This window comes from Bubalus bubalis, chromosome 5 (genome assembly GCF_019923935.1).
Source record: "Bubalus bubalis isolate 160015118507 breed Murrah chromosome 5, NDDB_SH_1, whole genome shotgun sequence".
NCBI classification, from domain to species: Eukaryota; Metazoa; Chordata; class Mammalia; order Artiodactyla; family Bovidae; genus Bubalus; species Bubalus bubalis.
In genome coordinates, this window is record NC_059161.1 from 103,067,670 (window position 1) to 103,080,869 (window position 13,200).

Genomic DNA, 13,200 nt, shown 5'->3' on the forward strand with positions numbered 1-13,200 from the left:
CACCAAAGGACTTGATTACAAAATGATACAACTAACATTCCATAGACTAAAAATTTAGAATTAATAACTTTATTATACATTTCCATCATGTGCCGAATATGTTCACTTTTCATTACAAAATAGTAACACTAAACCTACTAAAAATGTATTTTTAAAATCATTCCTATTTCCTTGCACTTTGTAACCATTTGGCGTATTTACTTCTAGTTTTATCTAAGCACTGAATTTTTTAATATAATAAATGGCTACATATAATCCACACATTTTTCTTGCCTTTTTAATAATATTACCATGATATTTAAATTAGTTTTCATACTATTATAAACTTACCATAAGCACAACTTCTCTGTGTCTTTTCAATTCATTAAATTTAATCTAATTTATTTGTAAAAAGATATGTTAGAGCCTCTTCTCTATAAAGAGTTGAAAACTTTTATTACTGGTGCTACACAGAAGTTGGCAATAACATCTATCTTTCATTACACATAACTTGAACACCTTACGTCCTAACTTTTGAATTATTATGCCAGGTGTTTTAAATCTGTATATTTTTAAAATCCAAGATAGAGATAAGACAGAGAGAGAAAGAGTAATGTCCAATTGGAAATGAAAAAATATATATATTTACATGAGGATCAAAAATATGAAGCATCTATGGGCAGATTTAACATATATGTATAATACTTGCACATTAAAAATGAAAATACTGCTGATATATACTAAAACATATCAAAACAGAGATATATTTTATGTTCATGTATTTTTGAAAAGGGTCAATATTGTTAAGATGTAAATTCTCCTGAAATTAATCTATAGATTCTAGGCAATACCAATCAAAACACCAAAAATAATTTTTTTAGACTTGTCAAGCTGATTGTAAAATTTATATGAAAAATGTAGATTTTAGAGTAGCCAAACAATTTTGATAAAGAAGAATAAATTGGAAATAATCTGATTTTCATAGTATTACTACAAAGTGAAAGCAGAGACATTACTTTGTCAACAAAGGTTCTTCTAGCCAAGACTATGGTTTTTCCAGTAGTCATGTATGCATGTGAGAGCTGGACTATAAAGAAAGCTTCAGTTCAGTTCAGTTGCTCAGTTGTGTCCGACTCTTTGCGACCCCATGAATTGCAGCACGCCAGGCCTCCCTGTCCATCACCAACTCCCGGAGTTCACTCAAACTCTTGTCCATCGAGTCGGTGATGCCATCCAGGCATCTCATCCTCTGTCGTCCCCTTCTCCTCCTGCCCCCAATCCCTCCCAGCATCAGAGTCCTTTCCAATGAGTCAACTCTTCACATGAGGTGGCCAAAGTATTGGAGTTTCAGCTTTAGCATCAGTCCTTCCAAAGAACACCCAGGGCTGATCTCCTTTAGAATGGACCGGTTGGATCTCCTTGCAGTCCAAGGGACTCTCAAGAGTCTTCTCCAACACCACAGTTCAAAAGCATCAATTCTTCAGCACTCAGCTTTCTTCACAGTCCAACTTTCATATCCATACATGACCACTGGAAAAACCACAGCCTTGACTAGATGGACCTTTGTTGGCAAAGTAATGTCTCTGCTTTTGAATATGCTATCTATGTTGGTCATAATTTTCCTTCCAAGGAGTAAGTGTCTTTTAATTTCATGGCTGCAGTCACCATCTGCAGTGATTTTGGAGCCAAAAAAAATAAAGTCTGACACTGTATCCACTGTTTCCCCATCTATTTCCCATGAAGTGATGGGACCAGATGCCATGATCTTAGTTTTCTGAATGCTGAGCTTTAAGCCAACTTTTTCACTCTCCTCTTTTAGTTTCATGAAGAGGCTTTTGAGTTCTTCTTCACTTTCTGCCCTAAGGGTGGTGTCATCTGCATATCTGAGGTTATTGATATTTCTCCTGGCAATCTTGATTCCAGCTTGTGCTTCTTCCAGCCCAGCGTTTCTCATGATGTACTCTGCATACAAGTTAAATAAGAAGGGTGACAATATACAGCCTTGACGTACTCCTTTTCCTATTTGGAACCAGTCTGTTGTTCCATGTCCAGTTCTAACTGTTGCTTCCTGACCTGCATATAGGTTTCTCAAGAGGCAGGTCAGGTGGTCTGGTATTCCCATCTCTTTCAGAATTTTTCACAGTTTATTGTGATCCACACAGTCAAAGGCTTTGGAAGTCAATAAAGCAGAAATAGATGTTTTTCTGGAACTCTCTTGCTTTTTCCATGATCCAGTGGATGTTGGCTTAGCACCAAAGAATTGATGCTTCTGAACTATGGTGTTAGAGAAGACTTTTGAGACGCCCTTGGACTGCAAGGAGATCCAACCAATCCATCCTAAAGGAGATCAGTCCTGGGTGTTCATTGGAAGGACTAATGTTGAAGCTGAAGCTCCAATTCTTTGGCCACCTGATGTGAAGAGCGGACTCATTTGAAAAGACCCTGATGCTGGGAAAGATTGAGGGCAGGAGGAGAAGCGGATGACAGAAGATGAGATGGTTGGACGGCATCACACACTCAATGGACATGGGTTTGGGTAAACTCCAGAAGTTGGTATTGGAAAAGGGTCCTGGCGTGCTGCGGTTCATGGTGTTGCAAAGGGTCGGATACGACTGAGTGACTGAACTGAACTGAACTGAACTGAGAGTAATCAGGACAGTGTAATATTGTCAGAAGAACAGACATATGATGGGGCAAAGCAGAGTTAGAAATAAACTCACACCTACATGGTCAGTTTCCACAAAGGTTCTATGAGGAAATGATAGCACGTGCTACATATGCATAGTAAAAAGCAAATAAATTTAATTCTCACCACAAATCATCTACAAAAGTGAACTCAAAATGAACCTCAGACCAAAGGTAAGAGTTAAAAGTATTAAACTGTAGAAAATCTGAGAAAATCTCCTCTACTTTGGTACAGACAAATATTTTTTAAAGCACCAAAAGCATGGTTCATTAAAAAAAAAAAAAAGAATGAGAATTGGAACTTTGAAATTTTGAAAATTTGTTTTTTTTAAAAACAGTGTTAAGTTAAAAAAAAAAAAAGGGAAAGTCACAGATTGGGAGAAAATGTTTGGAATACACAAAACCGACAAAGGTCTTGCCTTCAAACTTTTTAAAAGTCAGTAAAAGATAATCCAGTTTCTAAAATACAGAAAAGATTTGAACATATGGTTAACAGAAGATGTATGATTGGTCAATAAGCCCATGAAAAGATGTGTAACATTATCATTCATCAGGGAAACGAGAACTGAAACCACGAGATATCATTCACGCAACCACTAAAACTAAAAAGCTGACAATATCAAGTGCTGGGGAGCACGGAGAGCAACTAGAACTCTCATGCACTACTGGTGGGGATGAAAAATACACAACCCCTTTTAAAAACATTTTTGCAATTTCATATAAAGTTACACATACTCTTGCCACAGGACCCAGAAATTTTCTCCTAGGAAATTAACGCAAAGAAATGAAAATATAATGCAAAGAAATGAAAACATATAGAGGTGTTCTATACAAACACCTCTTACATGAATATTCCTAACAGTTTGATTTATAAAGCTGAAAACAATTCAAATATCCATCAAACAGCTGAATCGATAAACAAATTCTGGTATATCCATACAATGGAATACTACTTAGCATTAAAACAAAAGAAACCAAAAAATTATGGAGATATTCAACAAGATTCAATTTATCAGTATCACATGGAATTCTAGGTGAGTTTCAGCAACATTGTGCTAAACAAAAAGTCCAGGAGCCAGACATAAAATATAATATATACAGTATGATTCTGCTCACATATCACTTTAGAAAAAAAATTTTTTTTAAAAAAAAGCAGAGTTTGCCTAGGGCAAGCTAGAGGTAAAACAGAAAAAAAGAAGCTTTTTTCCTGAGGTAATGGAAATTTATACCTTGACTGCTGTGATTTGTCAAAATTTGTCAAACTGTACACCTAAAATGCATTTTATTGTATGTAATGTATAAATAATAGTGATGATAATTTTTAACTTGAACAGCTAGAAGAATAGATTGTGCATAGTTGAGATATGAAAGATTTCAATTGAGTAGCTTCTTGTCTGGGGGAAAACATTACATTTTAGACACATAAGTATTGGAATGTCTTTAGACATTCCAATGCATATGGTGGGGAAAGACTTGGATATTTAAGCCTGAAGATCAGGTGACATTTCTATACTAGAAACTTCATATTGAGTGTGGCAACGTATCAGTGCTAATTAAAACCATGAAACTGAATAAGATACCCAAGAGACAGAATTAAATGTCTTGAGTCCTAGAGCAATCCTATCCAAGTAGATACATGGACCAATTATAAATACTAAACTATATTCATGCTAATTGCTTCTGGTTCATTTATTCAAATGTACACTCTGGATGGTTTGCACCTATGCCATACATGTCATAAAATATCTGAACAATTATCCCTGAGGTAAGTAAAATCTACACCCCCTTAAAATCATTAACAGCATGTCAGTGGTTATTAAGGCATGCCTCTAGTGCGCTTTCTAATACCCGTTCCTCTTCCTTTAAACCCTAATAGCTTTTCAAATTATTCCCCTTAAACACAAATGTCATTCACTCTAAGACAGGTTCTTTTAGGTATAATCTTCATTTTTCTGTATCTCATTTCATGGTTTTAGCATCCTTCTAACCTAGCTATTCAGCAAGCCATTTAGGTACTGATGACTTCCTGGTGGCTCAGAGGGCTTCCCTGGTGGCTTAGACAGTAAAGAATCTGCCTGCAATGCAAGAGACCTGGGTTTAATCCCTGGGTCGGGAAGATCCCCTGGAGAAGGGAATGCCCATTCCAGTATTCTTGCCTAGAGAATTCTATGAAAGAGGCTACAGTTCATGGGGTTGCCGAGTTGGACACAACTGAGCAACTAACACTTTCAACAACACTTAGGTACTCAATCAAATCCACTGTTGACTGTGTTGTGCTGTGCTTAGAGGCTCATCATGTCTGACTCTTTGTGACCCCATGGACCGTAACCCACCAGGCTTCTCTGTCCATGGGGATTCTACAGGCAAGAATACTGGAGTGGGTTGCCATGCCCTCTTCCAACAGATCTTCTACTTTAACCTTAAAATAAAAGGTTAAATTGTGTGAATTCTTCTGAAGTTATAGAATCATTAGTCAGTAAGTTATAGCATAATGATGGTTGGATTACATTTTTTTTTCCCAAAAGGGAAATACATCCAATGATATCCAGCTGAATCTGCTTAGGACTCAGCAGATCCCTTTTCTATCCATCGCTACCCTGCTTTTTTACCTTGGGAGGGTGACTGGTTATAGATATCAAAGAGTTCCTCTCATCTCTGGCTTCCTACAGATGACTGGAAGGAGGGAGGCGAGTATAAATTTCTTCCTTTCTGAGCCTGGATTCAGAAGAGCTCTAACCCTCCCTCCTCTGAAGTTCACTGACTGTCTCCTGGGTTCTAACAATTTTCCCCTCTCAATTTCCCTCATGGGCAAGGGGGTGATAATAAATATGTAAACGGTTCCCACAAAATAATCAAGGAGAAAAAAAAAAGAAAACCTAACAGCTTGACAGAAAAATAGACAAGATATATAAACAGATGATCCAGGAAAATAAATGAACATGACCATAAATGTAGAAAAAAGATAAATATCTCACTCATATTGAGAGGTATGAAAGTTTAAATTATCCTAGGATACAGTAGTAAATGAAAAAGCTCTACTATCTATATCTCTCTAACAGACAGGCAAACATCTAAACTCAGTAAACACTGTTAGTAAGGCTCTGGAGAAAGAGAGCACTTGCATATTTCTTAGAAATGCAAAACAGAAGGAAATTTGGTAATATATGGTAAAATTACATATGCCTTTATTTTTGATGGTCAAATACTATTTAGAAAGATACCCTTGGCCAAAATATTATAAGCCTGATTCCTAAGGGTTAAATACTAAAAAAAAGAAAAGACTTCCAAGATTAAAAACAACCCAAAGGTCCATCAGTAAAAGACTGGATGAATACATTATCCTAAACCCACACAATTGAATACTATGTCACACACTAGCAAATGAGAGTGAAATCGATATGCAATACAGAGTGAACTCCAGAATGTTTTTAAGTGAAAACTGAGGAACAGATCAATACATAGAGTATGCTATTTTTAGTGTAAGAAGCAGGAGAAGTGTAAATACACATATGTATTTAGACATGGACACACAGAAAAGTAAAGGATGCACTGGAAGGACAAACTAACTAAAAATGCTTACTACAGAAGACTTAAGAGGAAAAAAGAAAGAAGAAATTTTTCTTTGAAATGCATTGATTCATAGTTTCAAATGGAGATGGATTTACCTTCAAATAATGAAGTCAAAGTTTCAGTGCCTCTTACATCAGTCCCTTCAAGCATTTAGGAAGAATTCTAGCAATGTGCTTGTTCTCACGGTCAAACATTTTTGTAAAGGTTTTAAAGTAAATTATTGTCCTATTATTCTTCTTAAAAAGTGACACCAAAATAGCATATGCTTTAGGCTCCACTTAACCTTATTTGATCATTGGTTTTCAACTTGGGAATCAGAGAAGTGTTTAACATGGTCAAAAAATAAACATAAAATAAATTAAAAAAAATTTTTAATAAAATTTCTGGTATTTTATTTTGATCAACCCCACAACCTTCATTTTGGAACATAAAGATCAGTATGCTAGTGAAAAGGAAAACATTTGTATCAAAATTGTCAGTAAGAAAATAACTCTGTTTCCCCATCTTCCCAAATGGTGTCTTTTAGTTACTAAGCAACTAATATAAAATTTTGAATGCCTTTATTTACCTCTTAATTGACATTCAAATTTGCTAAATAAATTGTACTTCTTCATGATTATTCTTAGGTGTGTACCTACAGGTAGGACGAGAGATGTATGGAGAAAGAATACTAAATTAGACCTCGGAAACCTGAGTTCTAATCTAGTCCAGGATATGCCCCCTAAACATATGTTTAATTTTGGTCACATCATTAAACGTCTCACACCCTTCATTTTCTCATCTCTAAAACTGAGAAAGTAAAATGCAAGCAAACTGCTATGCTTTATGCACCTTTCTAACTAATGTGCCTGATGACACCTTTTTCCCCACAAGCAATGGATTATTTGCAAATAAAGCATCAAATATCATGTATAAGAACTTGAAAAATAACTGTGAACTAAGTAAGAGTCATAAATGCTGATTATACAAAGATAACCCATCATGTCCATGCAAGAAAGTGCGCTACTGATGGCTGCTTACCCGTGGTTCTTGACAGATGAGAAAACTGGACTCTCCGCTTCTCAGGTCCTAATAGTACGATGGAGAAGACACAGCACTGTTAATAATAAGGCAATGGAGAGCATACAACTGTCAACAACAAAAACTCTAGATTCTCTATGCAAAATCTAAACCTACAACTCAGGGGAGCTATGAAACACATGAAATTGGATACAAAATTCTGTATGTACATGGGGTTTCCCAGGTGGCGCTAATGGTAGAGAACCCATCTGACAATGCAGGATACATAAGAGATGTGGGTTCAATCCCTGGGTTGGGAAGCTCCCTTGGAGGAGGGCATGGCTACCCACTCCAGTATTCTTGCCTGGAGAATCCCTGGGACAGGGGAGCTTGGTGGGCTGCCGACTGTGGGGTCGCACAGAGTTGGACACGACTGAAGCGACTTAGCAGCAGCAGCAGAGCAACTAAGCACAGCACGGATATAACTTTTCGTCTTTTAATTCTGATTTTATTTAGGTTCTCTTATTTCCTTAGTTGAAACTGAAAGCTTGTAAATTTTATTTATCTTTTCAAATATCAGCTCTTAATTTCATTGATCTTTTCTATTGTCTTCTTAGTCTCTATGTCATTTATTTCTGTTCTGATCTTTACCTACTTTTATGAAGAGTTTTTATCATAAATGGATGTTGAATTTTGTCAAATGGTTTTTGGTATCATATTCTTTTTATCTTTGATGTGATCATATGATTTTTGTCTTTCATTTTGTCAATGTGATGTATTATGCTGACTGATTTGCATGTATTGAACCATCCTGTCATCCCTAGAATAAATTTTCACTTGACCATGGCATATGATCCTTTTAATGCATTTTTGAATTCTTTTTGCTACAATATTTTGTTAAGGATATTTTTATATGTGTTCAAGAGGTATATTAGCCTGTAATTTTCTTTTTTTGTGGTGTCCTTGTCTGGTTTTTGTATCAGCATAGTTCTGGCCTCATAAAATGAATTTGGAAGTGTTTCCTTTTCCTCAATATTTTGGAAGAACTTGAGAATGATTGATACTAAATTTTCTTTGAATTTTTGGTAGAGCTCTCCAGTGAAGCCATCTGGTCCTGGACTTTTGTTTGTTGAGAAGTTTTTGATTATTAAGTTATATATCACCATAAGAAAGGCTATATATGACACGCCCACAGCAAACATCATGCTCAAAAGAAAAGCTTTCACCTTTTTCTATAAGATCAGGAATAATAATATGATGCTCATTCTTGGCACTTTTAGTTAACATAATATTCCAAGTCCTAGCCTGATCAATTAGGCAAGAAGAATAAATAAAAGGCCTACTACATTTAAAAGGAAAAGTAAAACTGTCATTATTTGCAGATGGCATGAGTTAATATAACCAAAAACCTGAAGATTGCCCCCCTAAAACTGTTAGAATTAAATATTAAATTTAGTAAAGCTGCAGGGTATAAAAATACACAAAAGTCAATTGCACTTCCACACACACTAGTAAAGAGTTATCATAACCCTGTGTACGAGACAGCAAAAGAGACACTGATGTATAGAACAGTCTTATGGACTCTGTGGGAGAGGGAGAGGGTGGGAAGATTTGGGAGAATGGCATTGAAACATGTAAAATATCATGTATGAAATGAGTTGCCAGTCCAGGTTCGATGCACGATACTGGATGCTTGGGGCTGGTGCACTGGGACGACCCAGAGGGATGGAATGGGGAGGGAGGAGGGAGGAGGGTTCAGGATGGGGAACACATGTAAACCTGTGGCGGATTCATTTTGATATTTGGCAAATCTAATACAGTTATGTAAAGTTTAAAAATAAAATAAAATTAAAAAAAAAAAATAAAAAAAATAAAAAAAAAAAAAGATTTTCCAAGCAAAAAAAAAAAAAAAAAAAAAAAGAGTTATCATAAAGATAAATTAAGAAAACAATCCCATTTACAATTGAATCAAAAAGAATAAAATACTTATGAATAAATTTAACCAAGGAAGTGAAAGACCCGGAACACACTGCTGAAAGACACTGAAGACACGTAAGCAGAAAGCTGTCTGTGCTCATGGACTGAAAGCTTAACATTGTTAAAGTGTCCACATGACACAAAGCAATCTACAGATTAATTCAACCAACCATAATTCCAATGGCATTTTTCACAGAACTGAATAAACAATCCTAAAATTTGCCTAAACCCGCAAAAGACCCTGAATAATCCAACCAATCTTAAGAAAGAAGAACAAATTTGCAGGTATTATACCTTCCGATTTCCAACTATATTATAAATATATAGTAATCAAAACATAATAGTATTGATATAAACACAGAAATATAGATGAACAGAACAGAGAGCCCAAGAATAAACCCATTATATATGATCAATTAATTTATAACAGAGGAGCCAATAAAATACAATGGGTAAAGGATAATGTCTTCTTCAATAAGGGGTGTTAGGGACACTAGATAGTCACATGCAAAATAATGAAACTAGACCACTATCTCACACCATACACAAAAAATAATTTAAAATGCATTAAAGAATTGAGTGTAAGATCTTAAATCATAAAACCCAGGAAAAAAATTTAGGTGGTAAGCTCCTTGACATCAGTCTCGGAGATAATTTTTTGCATCTGACTCTAAAACCAAAGGCAGTAAAAACAAAAATAAACCGGTGAGATTACACCAAACTAAAAAGTTTCTGCATAGCAAAGGAAATCATTAACAAAGTGAGAAGGCAACCTACCAAATGGGAGAAAATATTTGCAAATCATACACCTGATAAGAGGTCAACACCAAAATATATATACATATATATTAAAAAAAAAGCCATACAACTCAATAGCAAAAAAGCCAAACAATCCAATTGAAAAAATGGGCAGAGGATCTGAATAAACATTTTCCCAAAGAAATACAGATGGCCAATAGGCACATGAAAAGATGTTCAATATCACTAATCATCACAGAAATGCAAATCAAAATCACCGTGAGATATCACCTTACTCTTGTAAGAATGGCTACTATCAAAAAGATAAGGATAACGGTGTTGGCAAGAATATGGAGAAAAGGGAACCCCTATGTACTGCTGATGGGAATATAAATTGGTACAGATACTATGGGAAACAGTATGGAGATTCTTCAAAAAATTAAAAACAGAACTACCACAGGGTCTGGCAATCCCACTTTTGGTTATTTATCCAACAAAAAAGAAAATACTAATTTGAAAAGATACATGAACCCCTAAGTTCACTGCAACATTATTTACAATAGCCAACATATGGAAACTACCTGAAGTACCTGTGAATGGATAAGTTAATAAATAATATGGACACAGACACACACATAATGGAATATTTCGTAGCCATAAGAAAAAGAATAAAATTTTGCCACATGCTACATCAACGGAACTTGAGGGTATTATGCTAAGTGAAGTAAATCAGACCGAGAAAGACAAATACTGTATGATTTCACTTACATGAGGAGTCTAGAAAATAAAACAAACAAAATGGAACACAACTTACAGACATACAGAACAGATGGGTGGTTGCCAGAAAAGAGGTGGTTGGAGACAGGCAAAAGCTTGAAAGGTGTCAGGAGGCATAAACAGTCAGTTACAAATAAGTCATGGGGATATAATATATGATACAGTGACTGCAGTCAATGGTATTGTACTGCACATTTGCTAAGAGAGAATAAACATTTGCTAAGAGAGAATAAATCTTAAATGCTATCATCACAAGAAAAAACATCTGTGACTCTGTATGATGATGGATGGTAATTAGACTTATTGTGATGACGTTTAGCAGTAAGAACAAATATGAATCATTATGTTGCACACCAGAAATTAATATCAGATTATATGTCAACTATACCTCAGTAAAAAGGCACTAATCAGATACTGCTAACTCTACCAAAATAGCCATCAAATATTATTCCTTGCATTATAGTCAAGCAGAGTGTTAAGCTAAATACTATTATCTTGCATATCAAGTCTCAGCATATCTGAGTTTACATCACAGAAAGCCTCAAAATAAATCCAAACTTATGTTTTCTCTCCTATAACACCCAGAAAGATTCAATATTAAGGTTACGTGAAACATGGAATTTGCTTTACTTAAGAATTAATAGGGTGGAGGACAAAACATGAAGAATGTACTATGAATAAATAACCGAAGTACAAAGACCCAAGTATTCATATGAAGTACATATCTAACCTTGCCTCAATTTTTGTTCTGACTTATAAGAAGCTAACACATATATTTAACTTACCTCATTTGCTTTGGAATAACGTTCTTCTTTACTGAATTGTCTGTCTAAATTAAACAATAAAAAAAAGTCATGTTAAAATGGCCAACTGATCACAATACGTTAAAACTCTGAATGGGGAGAATTCAAAATGTAAAAGATCATATTATCTGTGAACAGAAACAATTTTAATTCTTCCTTTCCAATTTAGATGTCTTTTATTCTTTTCCTGCCTAACTGGTCTGGCTAGAACTTCTACTACTATGCTGAATAGAAGTGACAAAAGCGAATATCCTTGGCTGACCAATAAAGTTAACTCATAAACAAAAGCTCCTTGAAGTTCCTAATAAGTATTAAAAGTATAAACGGGTTCTGAGATTAAAAAAAAAAAAGTTGACAAATGCTATCTTAGCTATAAATTCAGTAGAAATGCATGCGCTATGGGAATGGTACAAGAACGTTCGTAACAGTATTACTGGTAATAACCAGAAAACCAAGGTTTCCCAGGTGCCTCAGTGGTTAAAAAACAACAACAAGAAACTGCCTGCCAACGTAGGAGATACAGGAGATGTGTGTTCGATTTTTTAGGCTGGAAAGATACCCTGGAGAAGGAAAAGGCAACCCACTCCAGTATTTTTGCCTGGATAAAATCCCATGGACAAAGGAGCCTAGTGGGCTACACTCCATGGGGTTGCAAAGAGTTGGGCATGACTGAGCATACAACACTCAGAAAACCAGCATCATCCCAAATATCCAGAAACAATAAAGTGATCAATACAATGTAGTATAATCACACCATGTATGGTATTTAGCAATAAAATTGAATTAGTTTTAATTAGATGCAAAAGCATAAATCTCCCAGAAATAGTTAGCAAAAAGGCAGAAATAATTAGCAATATTTCAATTACATAAAGTTTAACTATGCAAAACCAAAGTATGTTACTTACGGATGAATACTTAAGGGTAGGTAAATGTTGGGATACAATTAATACAATTACTCGCCAAAAAGCACTCCAGTTCCCTAAGCTCAGACTGCTGTCCTGTATTGCAAACCACAAACCAAATATTTAGGCCCTCTCTGCACTGACCTGTGACACCCTGGGCTCAGGAAATTGACATATGCTGCTACTCTGGCTACTGCTAACGCTGTGAATAGTAAACTGTTCTTTGTCTCCCATCCAGGTGTCTCATAATCTTCTACCAGTAACCATAAAATTGTAACAGGCTACTTTGTCAACTTTCAAATGCAGTCAAGTCTCAGACTTTTCACAGTTCTTTTCACTGATTGTCAGTACAACAATGATAATAATGGTGGTGATAATCGCTAATGTGCATTCATTCTCTATTGTTAAATTTACAGTACAGCAGAGGAGACAGAAAAGAAATGCAAAAAAGGCAAAACGGTTATCTGAGGAGGCCTTATAAATAGCTGAGAAAAGAAGAGAAGAAAAGGCAAAGGAGAAAAGGAAAGATATACCCATTTGAATGCAGAGTTCCAAAGAATAGCAAGGAGAGTAAGAAAGCCTTTCTCACTGATCAATGCAAAGAAATACAGGAAAACAATAGAATGGGAAAGGCTAGAGATCTCTTCAAGACAATTAGAGATACCAAGGAAACATTTCATGCAAAAGGGGTAAAATAAAGGACAGAAATGGTAGAGACCTAACAGAAACAGAAGATATTAAGAAGAGGTGACAAGAATACACAGAAGAAC

At 35.4% G+C, this 13,200-nt stretch overlaps 1 protein-coding gene across 4 annotated transcripts in view; it reads right to left on the reverse strand.

Annotated features, from left to right (window-relative positions):
* Window positions 1–13,200, reverse strand: part of ANO5 (anoctamin 5) — an 87,358-nt gene that overhangs the window by 65,368 nt on the left and 8,790 nt on the right. For all 4 annotated transcript variants that reach the window (XM_025286288.3, XM_025286287.3, XM_006063312.4 and 1 more), the window contains exons 2-3: window positions 11,511–11,554; window positions 7,255–7,302 (exon numbers count right to left, since the gene is read on the reverse strand). In XM_025286288.3, coding sequence (XP_025142073.3) covers window positions 7,255–7,302; window positions 11,511–11,554 — 92 coding nt within the window. The remainder of the gene's footprint in view (window positions 1–7,254; window positions 7,303–11,510; window positions 11,555–13,200) is intronic.